At 40.2% G+C, this 21,482-nt stretch overlaps 1 protein-coding gene across 3 annotated transcripts in view; it reads left to right on the forward strand.

Moving 5' to 3' along the window:
• LOC106578213 (FH2 domain-containing protein 1) overlaps positions 1-21,482 on the forward strand; it is a 53,902-nt gene that overhangs the window by 26,500 nt on the left and 5,920 nt on the right. The window contains exons 2-11 of one of the 3 annotated variants that reach the window (XM_045713761.1): positions 4,459-4,800; positions 5,305-5,478; positions 7,339-7,400; positions 14,061-14,163; positions 14,326-14,411; positions 14,563-14,663; positions 16,828-16,898; positions 16,991-17,098; positions 17,475-17,545; positions 21,224-21,341. In XM_045713761.1, the coding sequence (XP_045569717.1) occupies positions 4,609-4,800; positions 5,305-5,478; positions 7,339-7,400; positions 14,061-14,163; positions 14,326-14,411; positions 14,563-14,663; positions 16,828-16,898; positions 16,991-17,098; positions 17,475-17,545; positions 21,224-21,341 (1,086 nt within the window). In that variant the 5' untranslated portion in view covers positions 4,459-4,608. The remainder of the gene's footprint in view (positions 1-4,458; positions 4,801-5,304; positions 5,479-7,338; positions 7,401-14,060; positions 14,164-14,325; positions 14,412-14,562; positions 14,664-16,827; positions 16,899-16,990; positions 17,099-17,474; positions 17,546-21,223; positions 21,342-21,482) is intronic. The other 2 variants (XM_045713759.1, XM_045713760.1) reach the window with 2 other exon arrangements.

The following is a 21,482-nucleotide window of genomic DNA, read 5'->3' on the forward strand; positions in this document are numbered from 1 at the left end:
TCTGCCCACAAATGTTCTATAGGATTGAGGTCAGGGCTTTGTGATGGCCACTCCAATACCTTGACTTTGTTGTCCTTAAGCCATTTTGCCACAACTTTGGAAGTGTGCTTGGGGTCATTGTTCATTTGGAAGACCCATTTGCAATCAAGCTTTAACTTCCTGACTGATGTCTTGAGATGTTGCTTCAATATATCCACATAATTTTCCTGCCTCATGATGCCATCTATTTTGTGAAGTGCACCAGTCCCTCCTGCAGCAAAGCACCCCCACAACATGATGCTGCCACCCCCGTGCTTCACGGTTGGGATGGTGTTCTTCGGCTTGCAAGCCTCCCCCTTTTTCCTCCAAACAGTTCTATTTTTGTTTCATCAGACCAGAGGACATTTCTCCAAAAAGTACGATCTTTGTCCTCATGTGCAGTTGCAAACCGTAGTCTGGCTTTTTTATGGCGGTTTTGGAGCAGAGGCTTCTTCCTTGATGAGCGGCCTTTCAGGTTATGTCGATATAGGACTCTTTTTACTGTGGATATAGATGTGGACATAGATATTTTTGTACCTGTTTCCTCCAGCATCTTCACAAGGTCCTTTGCTGTTGTTCTGGGATTGATTTGCACTTTTCGCACCAAAGTACGTTCATCTCTAGGAGACAGAACGCGTCTCCTTCCTGAGCAGTATGACGGCTGCGTGGTCCCATGGTGTTTATACTTGTGTACTATTGTTTGTACAGATGAACGTGGTACCTTCAGGCGTTTGGAAATTGCTCCCAAGAATGAACCAAACTTGTGGAGGTCTACAATTTGTTTTCTGAGGTCTTGGCTGATTTCTTTTGATTTTCCCATGATGTCAAGCAAAGAGGCACTAAGTTTGAAGGTAGGCCTTGAAATACATCCACAGGTACACCTCCAATCGACTCAATGACATCATTTTCTGGAATTTTCCAAGCTGTTTAAAGGCACAGTCAACTTAGTGTATGTAAACTTCTGAACCACTGGAATTGTGATACAGTGAATTATAAGTGAAATAATCTGTCTGTAAACAATTGTTGGAAAAATGACTTGTGTCATGCACAAAGTAGATGTCCTAACCGACTTGCCAAAACTATAGTTTGTTAACAAGAAATTTGTGGAGTGGTTGAAAAACGAGTTTTAATGACTCCAACCTAAGTGTAGGTAAACTTCCGACTTCAACTGTATATACACACACACACACACATACACACACACACACACACACACACACACACACAAACCCTCGGGCTGGGCATGCAGTGTGTGTTAAACTGGACTAGTGCTAGTGGCTGCATACACACATACACACACACCCCGACACACACACACACACACCCCGACACACACACACACACACACACACACATACGTTCCACCTTCCTGTTAGGAGCCACATCACCAGCTGCAGACACACTTCCTGACAATGAATAATGAATAAATGAAGGAAGTATGTGTTCAGTGTGTGTGTCGGGGTGTCGGTATCGGGGTGTGTGTCGGGTGTGTGTGTGTGTCGGGGTGTGTGTCTGTGTCAGTGGGTGTGTGTGTGTTACCAGAGTGTAAAGTGAATCCCGAGGCTGCTGGTGACTGAAATATTAAAGGGGCAGTGCAGTTGAAAAAGTAATCTTCTTGTTTTTTAAATATTTTGTATATAACTACAGTGCATTCGGAAAGTATTCAGAGCCCTTGACTTTTTCCATATTTTGTTACATTACAGCTTTATTCTAAAATGTATCAAATTTAAGTTTTTCCCTCATCAATCTACACACAATACCCCATAATGACATCACAATACCCCATAGTGACATCACAATACCCCATAGTGACATCACAATACCCCATAGTGACATCACAATACCCCATAGTGACCTCACAATACCCCATAATTACATCACAATACCCCATAATGACAAAGCGAAAACAGGTTTTTAGAAATGTTGGCAAACTGATTTACTATGAGACTCGACATTGAGCTCAGGTGCATCCTGTTTCCATTGATCATCCTTGAGATGCTTCTACAACTTGATTGGAGTCCACCTGTGGTAAATTCAATTGATGGGACATGATTTGGAAAGGCACACACCTGTCTATATAAGGTCCCACAGTTGACAGAGTATGTTAGAGTAAAAACCAAGCAATGAGGATGACGGAATTGTCCGTAGAGCTCCGAGACAGGATTGTGTCGAGGCACAGATCTGGGAAGATTATTTATAATTTCAAAAAACCATTTTTTTTATTTGTCATTATGGGGTATTGTGATGTCATTATGGGGTATTGTGATGTCATTATGGGGTATTGTGTGTAGATTGATGAGGGGGGAAACTATTTAATACATTTTAGAATAAGGCTGTAATGTAACAAAATGTGGGTGTCTGAATACTTTCCGAATGCACCGTGTTTAAAACAAATATCGACACACCCACAAGATCAGACTGATCATTTAAATGGCAAAAGGAGGCTCAGGGAAGTAAATCATAAAAAATATATTTTGGACTTATTTTAAAAAGAAAATCAACACACAATTATTTATTAGATATGCAAAAATTCTATTAAAAAGACTACATGGGGCCTTTTTTAAATAAGTAATGTGCAGAGGGATCGTGACTGGACGTCTTTCTATCTGGTCTTATGTATTCCACTTGGTTGTTCTCTCAAAGCATTCTGCTTGTAATGGCAAACAAGGACTTGAATAGAGAACACTCTCTCTCTCAATTCAATTCAAAGGGGCTTTATTGGAGTTTCAAAAGAATAGAGACATTTCAAAATGTTATATTATTGGCTATGTACAGTGTTGTAACAATGTGTAAGTCATTGAAGTACAAAAGGGAATATCTCTTTCTCTCCTCTCTTTCTCTCTCTCGCTCTCCCCTGTCTCTCTCTCTCCCCCCGTCTCTTTCTCTCCCCTCTTTCTCCCCCCCTCTCTTTCTCTCCTCTCTTTCACCCCCCTCTCTTTCTCTCCTCTCTTTCTCCCCCTCTCTTTCTCTCTCTCCTCTCTTTCTCTCCTCTCTCTGTCCCCCCTCTCTTTCTCTCCTCTCTTTCTCCCGCCCTCTCTTTCTCTCCTCTCTCTCTCCCTCTTTCTCCCCCTCTCTTTCTCTCCCCTACCTCTCTTTCTCCCCTCCTCTCTTTCTCCCCCTCTCTTTCTCTCCCCTCCCTCTCTTTCTCTCTCTTTCTCTCTCTCTCTCTCTCATTCTCTTTCTCTCCCTTCTTTCTCCCCCCTCTCTTTCTCTCCCCCCTCTCTCCCCTCTTTCTCCCCCTCTCTTTCTCTCCTCTCTTTCTCCCCCTCTCTTTCTCTCCCTCTCTTTCTCTCCCCTCTTTCTCCCCTCTTTCTCCCCCCTCTCTTTCTCCCCCCTGTCTTTCTCTCCCCTCTTTCTCCCCCCCTCTCTTTCTCTCCTCTCTTTCTCTCCCCTCCCTCCCTCCCTCTCTCAGCACAGATTTATTCTGTCTTCAAACGGAGCGCTAGTGTTTTGAAATGTTTCCGGAGCTGATTGAGGTTAATGTAGTCTAGACGTGTTGGAATATCCCCCAGCCCTTCATGATAATATCAGACACCTTGTTTAACCCTAACCTAACTAAATATTTAACCCTTCGTGATAATACCAGACACCTTGTTTAACCCTAACCTAACTAAATATTTAACCCTTCATGATAATACCAGACACCTTGTTTAACCCTAACCTAACTAAATATTTAACCCTTCATGATAATACCAGACACCTTGTTTAACCCTAACCTAACTAAATATTTAACCCTTCGTGATAATACCAGACACCTTGTTTGTGAAATTAAAAAGAAAGGACTAGAGGTGTGTCATAGACTCAACACTAAAACACTGAATGAGATTATATGTATATGTATATATGTATATGTATGTGTGTGTATATGTATATATATATATGTATATATATATGTGTATATATGTATATATATATATGTATGTATATATGTGTATATATGTATGTATATATATGTATGTATATATGTATATATATGTATGTATATATGTATATATATATGTATGTATATATGTGTATATATATATGTATGTATATATGTGTATATATATATATGTATATATGTGTATATATATATATGTATATATGTGTATATGTATATATATATATATATATGTATATATGTATGTGTATATATATATATATATATATATATATGTATATATATATATATATATGTGTATATATATGTATGTATATATGTGTATATATGTATATATGTATATGTATATATATGTATATATATGTATATGTATGTATATGTATATGTATGTATATAGGGGTGTGTGTGTGTGTGTGTGTGTGTACTGAAATATTGTTCTTAGATATTGATTTTGATGTGTTTTTTATTTTATTTCTTGGGGAAAAAACTGGACAAAATGCAGAAGGTTTTTAGCAGTTATCTGAACGTTGTTGTTTACAGTGGAAATATCTACCCTGTAGGCCTCAACCAGACTATCCAGTCTGATCCCTCAACTTTGCCTCACTCCCCTTTCCTTGCTTTGACCAATCAGCAGCTGGGATGCATGTGATGAGCAGAATCACTCCAGCCAATGAGAAAAGAGTTTCCAGAAAGTGGATGCGTTTGAAGTTATGTCTCTGCCCCCTGCCTCTACAATTCCCGTCCCTGATGGCAACAAGACGGGACCTCCTCTCCCCCCTCCTCCTCCCCCCTGCGGTCCTCCTCCTCCCCCACCTCCCCCACCCGGGGTGGTAGACCCCGTAGGAGGGATAAAGAAGAGGAGGGTCCGGAGCTTCTTCTGGAAACCCATACCTGAAGACCAGGTTAGTTACCCTCTGTTCTTATACCAGTAGACACACCACCAGTTACCTTCAACACCCCCCCACTCCATACTCCCTTAAAAACCTTCACTTGTAAAACTAGAAAAAAAAAGCAGCAATTGTACTGTTTGTCCATTTTGAGACACCGTAGCCAGTATACACTTCCTCAAAATAGTCAGAATGAATCTAAGATAACTCCAGAAATCTGTCATTAATTTGGACGGTTTTTTTTAATGCAGTTTTTCTCAATGATAAAAAATGTACATGAAAATAAGTTATCCCCATTGAATTATAACAGAAACCTACTGTTGACCAATCACTGACGAAGGGGCGTAGACTTCTGCTCCCGACTTCGGCTTTGCTCTCGAAAAAATGTTGTGTGCCCGAAAAGCCGATTTTAAACCCCTCAACGAAGTCTAAAACAAACAATATAGGCATAAACCTTTCGTAACTGTTTCATCTGGGAAGCATGCGGGGAACCCTTAACTGCTATGTAACGGTCTCCAGGTGAAGGGGCGGGCCAACCTGTGGACACAGCTTCCTGTGCAGCAGCAGCAGTACTACATAGACGTCCAGACCATCGAGGAGCTGTTTAGTCAGACGGACTGCCAATCATCTGGGGTTACCTCTGTGACTAGGGGGGGGAAGGCCCGAGGCTCCCTCAGAGAGACCAAAGATGAGGTGAGGAGGAAAGAGGACACACACCCTTATGGCCAATGAGGTGTGATGTTATGTCAAACAGATATATTTCCATCTTGGCTCTGAGTTAGCGAAGTGTTGCATTTGTGTTTTCATTCTCTCTGTTCTCTCTCCATCTCTGTTCTCTCTCTCCATCTCTGTTGTCTCTCCATCTCTGTTCTCTCTCTATCTCTGTTCTCTCTCCATCTCTGTTTCTCTCCATCTCTGTTCTCTCTCTATCTCTGTTCTCTCTCTATCTCTGTTCTCTCTCTATCTCTGTTCTCTCTCTATCTCTGTTCTCTCTCCATCTCTGTTCTCTCTCCATCTCTGTTCTCTCTCTATCTCTGTTCTCTCTCCATCTCTGTTCTCTCTCTATCTCTGTTCTCTCTGTTCTCTCTCTATCTTTGTTCTCTCTCTTCTCTCTCTCTCTCTGTTCTCTCTCTATCTCTGTTCTCTCTCTATCTCTGTTCTCTCTCTCTATCTCTGTTCTCTCTCTATCTCTGTTCTCTCTCTCTCCATCTCTGTTGTCTCTCTATCTCTGTTTCTCTCTCCATCTCTGTTCTCTCTCTCATCTCTGTTCTCTCTCTATCTCTGTTCTCTCTCTATCTCTGTTCTCTCTCATCTCTGTTCTCTCTCCATCTCTGTTCTCATCTCTGTTCTCTCTCTATCTCTGTTGTCTCTCTATCTCTGTTTCTCTCTCTATCTCTGTTTCTCTCTCTATCTCTGTTTCTCTCTATCTCTGTTCTCTCTCTATCTCTGTTCTCTCTCTATCTCTGTTCTCTCTCTATCTCTGTTCTCTCTCCATCTCTGTTCTCTCTCTATCTCTGTTCTCTCTCTATCTCTGTTCTCTCTCTATCTCTGTTCTCTCTCTATCTCTGTTGCTCTCTCTATCTCTGTTCTCTCTCTATCTCTGTTCTCTCTCTATCTCTGTTCTCTCTCTATCTCTGTTCTCTCTCTCCATCTCTGTTCTCTCTCTATCTCTGTTGTCTCTCTATCTCTGTTCTCTCTCTATCTCTGTTCTCTCTCTATCTCTGTTCTCTCTCTATCTCTGTTCTCTCTCTATCTCTGTTCTCTCTCTATCTCTGTTCTCTCTCTATCTCTGTTCTCTCTCTATCTCTGTTCTCTCTCTATCTCTGTTCTCTCTCCATCTCTGTTCTCTCTCTATCTCTGTTGTCTCTCTATCTCTGTTCTCTCTCTATCTCTGTTGTCTCTCTATCTCTGTTGTCTCTCTATCTCTGTTCTCTCTCTATCTCTGTTCTCTCTCTATCTCTGTTCTCTCTCCATCTCTGTTCTCTCTCCATCTCTGTTCTCTCTCCATCTCTGTTCTCTCTCCATCTCTGTTCTCTCTCTATCTCTGTTCTCTCTCCATCTCTGTTCTCTCTCCATCTCTGTTCTCTCTCCATCTCTGTTGTCTCTCTCTCTTTCTCCCTGTTTCTCTTTGTTCTCTCTCAGTTCAATTCAAAGGGCTTTATTAACATGGGAAACATATGTTAACGTTGCCAAAACAAGTGTAATAGATAATAAACAAAAGTGAAATAAACAATAAAAAATTAACAGTAAACATTACACTCACAGAAGTTCCAAAAGAATAAAGACATTTCAAATGTCATATTATGTCTATATACAATGTTGTAACGATATGCAAATAGTTAAAGTACAAAAGGGAAAATAAATAAACATAAATATGGGTTGTATTTACAATGGTGTTTGTTCTTCACTGGTTGCCCTTTTCTTGTGGCAACAGGTCACACATCTTGCTGCTGTGACGACACACTGTGGTATTTCACCCAGTAGATATGGGAGTTTAACAATTTGGGTTTGTTTTCAAATTCTTTCTCTCTCCCTCTGTTTTCTCTCTCTCAGATCAGTATCCTGGACTGGAAGAGAGGGATGAATGTGGGAATTTACCTCAAACAGTTCAAGAAGTAAGTCTATCCTCATAATACTCTCATCATATAAATCAATATATATATATGCACACACATGTACAGATCATTTGGGAAAGTATTCAGACCCCTTACAGCCTTAATCTAAAATGAATTAAATTGTTTTTTTCTCATCAATCTACACACAATACCCCATAATGACTCAGTGCTCCATAATGACTCAATACCCCATAATGACTCAGAGCCCCATAATGACTCAATACCCCATAATGACTCAATACCCCATAATGACTCAAAACCCCATAATGACTCAATACCCCATAATGACTCAATACCCCATAATGACTCTATACCCCATAATGACTCTATACCCCATAATGACTCTAGAGCCCCATAATGACTCAATACCCCATAATGACTCTATACCCCATAATGACTCAATACCCCATAATGACTCTATACCCCATAATGACTCAATACCCCATAATGACTCAATGCCCCATAATGACTCAGAGCCCCATAATGACTCAATACCCCATAATGACTCAATACCCCATAATGACACAATACCCCATAATGACACAATACCCCATAATGACTCTATACCCCATAATGACTCTGTACCCCATAATGACTCAATACCCCATAATGACTCTGTACCCCATAATGACTCAGAGCCCCATAATGACTCAGTACCCCATAATGACTCAATACCCCATAATGACTCTATACCCCATAATGACTCTATACCCCATAATGACTCAATGCCCCATAATGACTCAATGCCCCATAATGACTCTGTACCCCATAATGACTCAATACCCCATAATGACTCAATACCCCATAATGACTCTGTACCCCATAATGACTCAGTAGCCCCATAATGACTCAGTGCCCCATAATGACTCAGTGCCCCATAATGACTCAGTGCCCCATAATGACTCAGTACCCCATAATGACTCTGTACCCCATAATGACTCAGAGCCCCATAATGACTCAGTGCCCCATAATGACACAATACCCCATAATGACTCAATACCTCATAATGACTCAATACCCCATAATGACACAATACCCCATAATGACTCTATACCCCATAATGACACAATACCCCATAATGACTCTATACCCCATAATGACTCTATACCCCATAATGACTCAATACCCCATAATGACACAATACCCCATAATGACTCTATACCCCATAATGACTCAGTGCCCCATAATGACTCAATACCCCATAATGACTCAATACCCCATAATGACTCAATACCCCATAATGACTCTATACCCCATAATGACTCTATACCCCATAATGACTCTATACCCCATAATGACTCAATACCCCATAATGACTCAATACCTCATAATGACTCAATACCTCAATGACTCAATACCCCATAATGACTCAATACCCCATAATGACTCAGTGCCCCATAATGACTCAGTGCCCCATAATGACTCAATGCCCCATAATGACTCAATGCCCCATAATGACTCAATACCCCATAATGACTCTATACCCCATAATGACTCTGTACCCCATAATGACTCAGTGCCCCATAATGACTCAGTGCCCCATAATGACTCTATACCCCATAATGACTCTGTACCCCATAATGACTCTATACCCCATAATGACTCAATACCCCATAATGACTCAGTACCCCATAATGACTCAGTACCCCATAATGACTCTGTGCCCCATAATGACTCTGTGCCCCATAATGACTCTGTACCCCATAATGACTCTGTACCCCATAATGACTCAATACCCCATAATGACTCAGTGCCCCATAATGACTCAATACCCCATAATGACTCTATACCCCATAATGACTCTATACCCCATAATGACTCAATGCCCCATAATGACTCAATGCCCCATAATGACTCAATGCCCCATAATGACTCTGTACCCCATAATGACTCAATACCCCATAATGACTCAATACCCCATAATGACTCTGTACCCCATAATGACTCAGAGCCCCATAATGACTCAATACCCCATAATGACTCTGTACCCCATAATGACTCAGAGCCCCATAATGACTCAGTGCCCCATAATGACACAATACCCCATAATGACTCAATACCTCATAATGACACAATACCCCATAATGACTCTATACCCCATAATGACTCTATACCCCATAATGACTCAATACCCCATAATGACTCTATACCCCATAATGACTCAATACCCCATAATGACTCAATACCCCATAATGACACAATACCCCATAATGACTCTATACCCCATAATGACTCAGTGCCCCATAATGACTCAATACCCCATAATGACTCAATACCCCATAATGACTCAATACCCCATAATGACTCAATACCCCATAATGACTCTATACCCCATAATGACTCTGTGCCCCATAATGACTCTATACCCCATAATGACTCTGTGCCCCATAATGACTCTATACCCCATAATGACTCTATACCCCATAATGACTCTATACCCCATAATGACTCAATACCCCATAATGACTCAATACCTCATAATGACTCAATACCTCATAATGACTCAATACCCCATAATGACTCAATACCCCATAATGACTCAGTGCCCCATAATGACTCAGTGCCCCATAATGACTCAATGCCCCATAATGACTCAATACCCCATAATGACTCTATACCCCATAATGACTCTGTGCCCCATAATGACTCAATACCCCATAATGACACAATACCCCATAATGACTCAGTGCCCCATAATGACTCAGTGCCCCATAATGACTCTATACCCCATAATGACTCTGTACCCCATAATGACTCTATACCCCATAATGACTCAATACCCCATAATGACTCAGTACCCCATAATGACTCTGTGCCCCATAATGACTCTGTGCCCCATAATGACTCTGTACCCCATAATGACTCTGTACCCCATAATGACTCTATACCCCATAATGACTCTGTGCCCCATAATGACTCTGTACCCCATAATGACTCAGTGCCCCATAATGACTCTGTACCCCATAATGACTCTATACCCCATAATGACTCTATAGCCCATAATGACTCAATACCCCATAATGACTCAATACCCCATAATGACTCTATACCCCATAATGACTCTGTGCCCCATAATGACTCAATACCCCATAATGACTCTGTGCCCCATAATGACTCAATACCCCATAATGACTCAATACCCCATAATGACTCAGAGCCCCATAATGACTCACTACCCCATAATGACTCACTACCCCATAATGACTCACTACCCCATAATGACTCTATACCCCATAATGACTCTGTGCCCCATAATGACTCTGTGCCCCATAATGACTCTGTACCCCATAATGACTCTATACCCCATAATGACTCAATACCCCATAATGACTCTGTACCCCATAATGACACAATACCCCATAATGACTCAGTGCCCCATAATGACTCTATACCCCATAATGACTCAATACCCCATAATGACTCTGTACCCCATAATGACTCTGTGCCCCATAATGACGCAAGGTGAACCTTCACCCCAGTCTGAGGTCCTGAGCGCTCTGGAGCAGGTTTTCATCAAGGATCTCCCTGTACTTTGCTCCGTTCATTTTTCCCTCAATCCTGACTGGTCTCCCGGTCCCTTCCGCTGAAAAACATCCCCACAAAATGATGCTGCCACCACCATGCTTCATCATAGGGATGGTGCCAGGTTTCCTCCAGACGTGACGCTTGGCATTCAGACCAAAGAGTTCAATCTTGGTTTCATCAGACCAGAGAATCTTGTTTCTCATGGTCTGGAGTCTTTCGGTGCCTTTTGGCAAACTCCAAGCAGGCTGTCATGTGCCTTTTACTGAGGAGTGGCTTCCAGTTTGGCCGGGCGGCCAGCTCTAGGAAGAGTCTTAGTGGTTCCAAACTTCTTCCATTTAAGAATGATGGAGGCCACTGTGTTCTTGGGGACCTTCAATGTTGCAGAAATGTTTTGGTACCCTTCCCCGGATCTGTGCCTCGAGCTCTCTGAGCTCAATTCCTTCGACCTCATGGCTTGGTTTTTGCTCTGTCAAATGTGGGACCTTATATAGACAGGTGTGTGCCTTTCCAAATCATGTCCCATCAATAGAATTTACCACAGGTGGACTCCAATCAAGTTGTAGAAACATCTCAATGATGATCAATGGGAACAGGATGCACCTGAGCTCAATTTAGAGTCTCATAGTAAAGGGTCTGAATACTTAAGTAAATAAGGTAGTTCAGATCTTTAGTTTTTAATACTTTTACAAAAATTTCTAAAAACTGTTTTTGCTTTGTCATTATGTGTTATTGTGTGTAGATAAAGGAAAACATTTAATCAATTTTAGAATAAGTCTGTAACGTAACAAAATGTGGAAAAAGTGAAGGGGTCTGAATACTTTCCGAATGCATTGTGTCTATACAGTGAGGGGAAAAAGTATTTGATCCCCTGCTGATTTTGTACGTTTGCCCACTGACAAAGAAAGGATCAGTGTATAATTTTAATAGTAGTTTTATTTGAACAGTGAGAGACAGAATAACAACAAAAAAATCCAGAAAAACGCATGTCAAAAATGTTATATAATGATTTACATTTTAATGAGGGAAATAAGTATTTAAGCACATTCAGTCATTTGTAAACAGTTAAACATGCTAGTTAGTTACCACATGTTCTTGTCAAACTGTTAACAGAGTAGCTAGCAAACAACAAATGCTAAACTACTGGAGGGCAAATAAATCAGATTTGACCATTCAGACAAGTCACATGGTCAGAAATCAGATTTTTGTATCAGACTTCAAACCACCTACGAAGGTGGTTTGAAAGGTGGCTTGAAATATCCGATTCCATATGCTTTTTGGCTGTTCAGACTGCAGGAAAAAGAACAGATTCAAATCGAATCGGCGAACTAATAGGATTTGAGTCACTTCGACAAGGCTTTAGACTGCACACACACACACACACACACACACACACACACACACGTTGGATGAGTTGGTGTTTGGAGAAGAATGCAGAGTACTTTCCAGTTTGTGTTGACTGCGTCAATAGCCTATACCACCAGTTAACGCTCTCTGCTGCCACAACACAACACACAGGGAGAGATATGAGGGAGAGATATGAGGGTGATATATGAGGGTCATATATGAGGGTGAGATATGAGGGTGAGATATGAGGGTGAGATATGAGGGTCATATATGAGGGTCATATATGAGGGTGATATATGAGGGAGAGATATGAGGGTCATATATGAGGGTCATATATGAGGGTGAGATATGAGGGTGAGATATGAGGGAGAGATATGAGGGTGAGATGTGAGGGTGAGATATGAGGGAGAGATATGAGGGTGAGATATGAGGGTGAGATATGAGGGTGAGATATAAGGGAGAGATATGAGGGTGAGATATGAGGGAGAGATATGAGGGAGAGATATGAGGGAGATATATGAGGGTGATATATGAGGGAGAGATATGGGTGATATATGAGTGAGATATGAGGGTGATATGAGGGTGAGATATGGGTGATATATGAGGGTGATATATGAGGGTGAGATATGGGTGATATATGGGTGAGATATGAGGGTGATATGAGGGTGAGATATGAGGGTGATATATGAGGGTGATATGAGGGTGAGATATGGGTGAGATATGAGGGTGATATATGAGGGAGAGATATGGGTGATATATGGGTGATATATGAGGGTGAGATATGGGTGATATATGAGGGTGATATATGAGGGTGATATGAGGGTGAGATATGGGTGATATATGGGTGAGATATGAGGGTGAGATATGGGTGAGATATGGGTGAGATATGAGGGTGCGATATGGGTGAGATATGGGTGAGATATGAGGGTGATATGAGGGTGAGATATGGGTGATATATGAGGGTGATATATGAGGGTGATGCGTCCGGTCTTGTCTCTCCCCAGATTCTATCCACACGTGTGGTGTGAGTTTGTGACACGACGACTTTCATGCAGGTTCAGTGTTGAGATCAAACACCTCTTTTTCCCCTCCCTTGACCAATCAAAGCATTTTGCTACATAAGCAGCCATCTGTCTGACTAAAACATAGGTTTGACCCCCCCCACCCACCCTCTCTCCCACCTCTCTCCCCCTCCCCTCTCTCATCTCCCCTCCTTTCCCTTCCCTCTCTCCCCTCCTCTCTCCTCTTTTCATGTCTTTCCCCCTCTCTCAGTTGTAATCCTACAGAAGTTAGCCACTCTTAGCCAATCTGCAGTCTTTGTTGTGTTGACTGGATTAAACTGTGGTTCGGTTTCCTGGTACGGAGGGAGTACCCGCTTTATAATTGCAGGGAGACCCAGCTGAGGTATTGTGGGAAAAATCCCAGTTATTAAAACTGAAGAGACAGAGAGAAAATGGTTTTGAGAGGTTCTAGAACTTTCTTTCTGGGTTTAGAGAGAAGGGTTCTAGAACTTTCATTCTGGGTTTAGAGAGAAGGGTTCTAGAACTTTCATTCTGGGTTTAGAGAGAAGGGTTCTAGAACTTTCATTCTGGGTTTAGAGAGAAGGGTTCTAGAACTTTCTGGGTTTAGAGAGAAGGGTTCTAGAACTTTCTGGGTTTAGAGAGAAGGGTTCTAGAACTTTCTGGGTTTAGAGAGAAGGGTTCTAGAACTTTCATCAATCCATCCTTTGACTTGCCTAGTTAAATAAAGGTTAAATAAAGAAATATTAAATCCTGACTGTGTCTGTTCCAGGTCCAACCAGGACATAATAGAGGATATTCGCTATGGCAACAGTCATTCATACGGAGCGGAGCTTCTTAAAGAGCTGCTCAAACTACTACCTGAGACTGAAGAGGTGAGACACACACACACACACACACACACACACACACACACACACACACACACACACACACACACACACACACACACACACACACACAGCACGGCAAACACACACACACACACACACACACACACACTATGTTGATTCTATGTCCCTGTCTCTTCCTCTCAGGTGAAGAAACTTAAAGCGTTCCGAGGCGATCCCTCTAAACTCTCATTGGCCGATTCCTTCATGTTCCTGCTCACCCAAGTGCCCAGGTGAGAGGTCATGGCATTTAGTGACCTGACCCTAGCCCCAGTCTGGACCCTACTTTCTGATCGATTAACATGCCATTCACTATTGAACTATTATGCAAAAGCCAAGTGTGTGTGTGTGTGTGTGTGTGTGTGTGTGTGTGTGTGTGTGTAGTTTTGGGGTGCGTATCAAGGCCATGGTACTGAGAGAAGAGTTTCCCCCAGCCTGTGAGAACATGAGTCGCGACATCGCTGTCCTACGAACCGCCACAAAAGGTGAGGTCCCTCTCCTCCCTAAATCCCACTAAAACCACCATAACCTCCTCTAAAGGGCAGGTTATTATTATTATCATGGGTATTATTCATATTATTATTATTATCATGGGTATTATTCATATTATTATTATTATCATGGGTATTATTCATATTATTATTATTATCATGGGTATTATTCATATTATTATTATTATCATGGGTATTATTCATATTATTATCATGGGTATTATTCATATTATTATTATTATCATGGGTATTATTCATATTATTATTATTATCATGGGTATTATTCATATTATTATTATTATCATGGGTATTATTCATATTATTATTATTATCATGGGTATTATTCATATTATTATTATTATCATGGGTATTATTCATATTATTATTATTATCATGGGTATTATTCATATTATTATCATGGGTATTATTCATATTATTATTATTATCATGGGTATTATTCATATTATTATCATGGGTATTATTATTATTATTGTTATTATCATGGGTATTATTGTTATTATCATGGGTATTATTCATATTATTGTTATTATCATGGGTATTATTCATATTATTGTTATTATCATGGGTATTATTCATATTATTATTATTATTATCATGGGTATTATTCATATTATTATTATTATCATGGGTATTATTGTTATTATCATGGGTATTATTCATATTATTATTATTATCATGGGTATTATTCATATTATTGTTATTATCATGGGTATTATTCATATTATTGTTATTATTATGGGTATTATTCATATTATTGTTATTATCATGGGTATTATTGTTATTATCATGGGTATTATTCATATTATTATTATTATCATGGGTATTATTATTAATATCATGGGTATTATTGTTATTATCATGGGTATTATTCATATTATTGTTATTATTATGGGTATTATTCATATTGTTATTATCATGGGTATTATTATTAATATCATGGGTATTATTGTTATTATCATGGGTATTATTGTTAATATCATGGGTATTATTCATATTATTATTATTATCATGGGTATTATTATTATGATGATGGTTAGTGTTATTATGGTTTATTATTGTTATTGTTATTATTGTTATTGTTATTATTATTGTTGTTGTTATTATTTATTGTTGTTATTATTATTGTGGTTGTTATTATTATTGTGGTTGTTATTATTATTGTGGTTGTTATTATTATGATGGTTAGTGTTATTATGGTTTATTATTGTTATTGTTATTATTGTTATTGTTATTATTATTGTTGTTGTTATTATTTATTGTTGTTATTATTATTGTGGTTGTTATTATTATTGTGGTTGTTATTATTATGATGGTTAGTGTTATTATGGTTTATTATTGTTATTATTTATTGTTGTTATTATTATTGTGGTTGTTATTATTATTGTGGTTGTTATTATTCTTGTTATTATTATTATGATGGTTAGTGTTATTATGGTTTATTATTGTTATTGTTATTATTATTATTGTTGTTATTATTTATTGTTGTTATTATTATTGTGGTTGTTATTATTATTGTGGTTGTTATTATTCTTGTTGTTGTTGTTATTATGATGATGGTTAGTGTTATTATGGTTTATTATTGTTATTGTTATTATTATTATTGTTGTTATTATTTATTGTTGTTATTATTATTGTTGTTATTATTATTGTGGTTGTTATTATTATTGTGGTTGTTATTATTCTTGTTATTATGATGATGGTTAGTGTTATTATGGTTTATTATTGTTATAATACTATAGGAGTGCTATCAGAAGTGAAAGATGTGAAGGTATTTGAGGATGAACAGTAGTGTCATATTAGTCTCCCCAGAAAACAGCTTTCTGATATAAATATCATGTTCATGGACCTACACTAACAGATAAGCACTGGTGGGATGCTTCAGCAAATGGATAAATGGAAGTATCCACTCCCTCTCTTCTCTCTCCTTTTCTCTCCGTTAATTCTCTTCCTGTGTCATGCTGAGAGCAGTTTAATGTCTGTCTCCTTTCTTTATCTCTCTCTCTCTCTTTTTCTCTCTGTCTTTCTTTCTCCTCCATCACTCTCTCTGGCTTCCTGTAACACTATATATTTAAATGAAGGGCTTTTGGTGTGTTTACTGTGCTAGTTTCAGTGATATATTAACAGTATCTCTCTGTAGAGCTCCTGGTCTGTGAGGAGCTTCATGCCATCCTACACCTGGTGCTACAGGCTGGAAACATCCTCAACACTGTGAGTCAGAGAGAGAGAGAGAGAGAGTGTTTGTGTGTGACTCCACCAAAGGGCTCTGTCTAAAGTGTTGACTGATTTGATTGTGTCTACAGGGTGGTTATGCTGGTAATGCTGTGGGTTTCAAGCTGTCCTCTCTCCTGTCTCTGGCTGACACCAAGGCCAACAAACCTGGCATGAACCTGCTGCACTTTGTAGCTCTGGTGAGGAGAGGAGAGGTGTCTGTCTGTCTGTCTGTCTGTCTGTCTGTCTGTCTGTCTGTCTGTCTGTCTGTCTGTCTGTCTGTCTGTTTGTCTGTCTATCTGCCTGTTTGTCTGTCTATCTGCCTGTTTGTCTGTCTGTCTATCTGCCTGTTTGTCTGTCTGTCTATCTGCCTGTCTGTCTGTCTGTCTGTCTGTCTATCTGCCTGTTTGTCTGTCTATCTGCCTGTTTGTCTGTCTATCTGCCTGTCTATCTGCTTATCTGTCTGTCTGTCTGCTTATCTGCCTGTCTATCTGCTTATCTGCCGGTCTGTCTGCTTATCTGTCTATCTGCCTGTCTGTCTCTGTGGGATGACCTGGTCCTTTCTGGTCCTCTTAGGAAGCACAGAAGAAGGATGATAAACTTCTAGAGTTTCCTGGAAAACTTCAGCATGTCCAGTATGCAGCACGGTGAGACACAGGCACAATAATACTACACTATATATACTGGCTGGGCTCTGGTCAATAGAACTACACTATATATACTGGAAGGGCTCTGGTCAATAGAACTACACTATATATACAGGCTGGGCTCTGGTCAATAGAACTACACTATATATACAGGCTGGGCTCTGGTCAATAATACTACACTATATATACAGGCTGGGCTCTGGTCAATAGAACTACACTATATATACAGGCTGGGCTCTGGTCAATAGAACTACACTATATATACTGGCTGGGCTCTGGTCAATAGAACTACACTATATATACAGGCTGGGCTCTGGTCAATAGAACTACACTATATATACAGGCTGGGCTCTGGTCAATAGAACAACACTATATATACTGGCTGGGCTCTGGTCAATAGTACTACACTATATATACAGGCTGGGCTCTGGTCAATAGTACTACACTATATATACTGGCTGGGCTCTGGTCAATAGTACTACACTATATATACTGGCTGGGCTCTGGTCAATAGTACTACACTATATATACAGGCTGGGCTCTGGTCAATAGAACTACACTATATATACAGGCTGGGCTCTGGTCAATAGTACTACACTATATATACAGGCTGGGCTCTGGTCAATAGTACTACACTATATATACTGGCTGGGCTCTGGTCAATAGTACTACACTATATATACTGGCTGGGCTCTGGTCAATAGGACTACACTATATATACAGGCTGGGCTCTGGTCAATAGAACTACACTATATATACTGTAAGGGCTCTGGTCAATAGAACTACACTATATATACAGGCTGGGCTCTGGTCAATAGTACTACACTATATATACAGGCTGGGCTCTGGTCAATAGAACTACACTATATCTACAGGCTGGGCTCTGGTCAATAGTACTACACTATATATACAGGCTGGGCTCTGGTCAATAGTACTACACTATATATACTGGCAGGGCTCTGGTCAATAGTACTACACTATATATACAGGCTGGGCTCTGGTCAATAGTACTACACTATATATACTGGCAGGGCTCTGGTCAATAGTACTACACTATATATACAGGCTGGGCTCTGGTCAATAGTACTACACTATATATACAGGCTGGGCTCTGGTCAATAGTACTACACTATATATACTGTAAGGGCTCTGGTCAATAGTACTACACTATATATACAGGCTGGGCTCTGGTCAATAATACTACACTATATATACAGGCTGGGCTCTGGTCAATAGTACTACACTATATATACTGGCTGGGCTCTGGTCAATAGTACTACACTATATATACTGGCTGGGCTCTGGTCAATAGTACTACACTATATATACTGTAAGGGCTCTGGTCAATAGAACTACACTATATATACTGGCTGGGCTCTGGTCAATAGTACTACACTATATATACTGGCTGGGCTCTGGTCAATAGTACTACACTATATATACAGGCTGGGCTCTGGTCAATAGAACTACACTATATATACAGGCTGGGCTCTGGTCAATAGTACTACACTATATATACAGGCTGGGCTCTGGTCAATAGTACTACACTATATATACTGTAAGGGCTCTGGTCAATAGTACTACACTATATATACAGGCTGGGCTCTGGTCAATAGTACTACACTATATATACAGGCTGGGCTCTGGTCAATAGAACTACACTATATATACTGGCTGGGCTCTGGTCAATAGTACTACACTATATATACTGTAAGGGCTCTGGTCAATAGTACTACACTATATATACAGGCTGGGCTCTGGTCAATAGTACTACACTATATATACTGGCAGGGCTCTGGTCAATAGTACTACACTATATATACAGGCTGGGCTCTGGTCAATAGTACTACACTATATATACTGGCAGGGCTCTGGTCAATAGTACTACACTATATATACAGGCTGGGCTCTGATCAATAGTACTACACTATATATACAGGCTGGGCTCTGGTCAATAGTACTACACTATATATACTGTAAGGGCTCTGGTCAATAATACTACACTATATATACAGGCTGGGCTCTGGTCAATAATACTACACTATATATACAGGCTGGGCTCTGGTCAATAGTACTACACTATATATACTGGCTGGGCTCTGGTCAATAGTACTACACTATATATACTGGCTGGGCTCTGGTCAATAGTACTACACTATATATACTGTAAGGGCTCTGGTCAATAGTACTACACTATATATACTGGCTGGGCTCTGGTCAATAGTACTACACTATATATACTGGCTGGGCTCTGGTCAATAATACTACACTATATATACAGGCTGGGCTCTGGTCAATAGAACTACACTATATATACAGGCTGGGCTCTGGTCAATAGTACTACACTATATATACAGGCTGGGCTCTGGTCAATAGTACTACACTATATATACTGTAAGGGCTCTGGTCAATAGTACTACACTATATATACAGGCTGGGCTCTGGTCAATAGTACTACACTATATATACAGGCTGGGCTCTGGTCAATAGTACTACACTATATATACTGGCTGGGCTCTGGTCAATAGTACTACACTATATATACTGTAAGGGCTCTGGTCAATAGTACTACACTATATATACAGGCTGGGCTCTGGTCAATAGTACTACACTATATATACTGTAAGGGCTCTGGTCAATAGTACTACACTATATATACAGGCTGGGCTCTGGTCAATAGTACTACACTATATATACAGGCTGGGCTCTGGTCAATAGTACTACACTATATATACTGTAAGGGCTCTGGTCAATAGTACTACACTATATATACAGGCTGGGCTCTGGTCAATAGTACTACACTATATATACTGTAAGGGCTCTGGTCAATAGTACTACACTATATATACAGGCTGGGCTCTGGTCAATAGTACTACACTATATATACAGGCTGGGCTCTGGTCAATAGTACTACACTATATATACAGGCTGGGCTCTGGTCAATAGTACTACACTATATATACTGTAAGGGCTCTGGTCAATAGTACTACACTATATATACAGGCTGGGCTCTGGTCAATAGTACTACACTATATATACAGGCTGGGCTCTGGTCAATAGTACTACACTATATATACAGGCTGGGCTCTGGTCAATAGTACTACACTATATATACAGGCTGGGCTCTGGTCAATAATACTACACTATATATACTGGCTGGGCTCTGGTCAATAGTACTACACTATATATACAGGCTGGGCTCTGGTCAATAGTACTACACTATATCTACAGGCTGGGCTCTGGTCAATAGTACTACACTATATATACTGGCAGGGCTCTGGTCAATAGTACTACACTATATATACAGGCTGGGCTCTGGTCAATAATACTACACTATATATACAGGCTGGGCTCTGGTCAATAGTACTACACTATATATACTGTAAGGGCTCTGGTCAATAGTACTACACTATATATACAGGCTGGGCTCTGGTCAATAGTACTACACTATATATACTGTAAGGGCTCTAGTAAATACTACTACACTATATATACTGTAAGACCATAGGGCTCTGGTCAATAGTACTACACTATATATACTGTAAGGGCCCTGGTCAATAATACTACACTATATATACTGTAAGGCTGATCTGACTTCAGTAATCATTATCGTGACATAGTGACTCACTGCTACCGTGAACCTTCTTTGCCCTGTGACCTTTCACCCTTTCCCTCCAGGATATCGGTGGAGAACGTAGATGCAGAGTTCCAGTCGCTGTCGTCTCGTATATGCTCAGTAGAGGAGAGCATCCAGGGAGAGACAGAGCTGCTGCTGCAGCTGGACCAGTTCCTACAGGTCAGACATGGAGAGAGAGGACAGGGACACGGAGAGAGAGGACAGGGACACAGAGAGAGAGGACAGAGAGAGAGAGAGGACAGGGACACGGAGAGAGAGGACAGGGACACGGAGAGAGAGGACAGGGACACAGAGAGAGAG

This window comes from Salmo salar, unplaced genomic scaffold (genome assembly GCF_905237065.1).
Source record: "Salmo salar unplaced genomic scaffold, Ssal_v3.1, whole genome shotgun sequence".
Taxonomy (NCBI): Eukaryota; Metazoa; Chordata; class Actinopteri; order Salmoniformes; family Salmonidae; genus Salmo; species Salmo salar.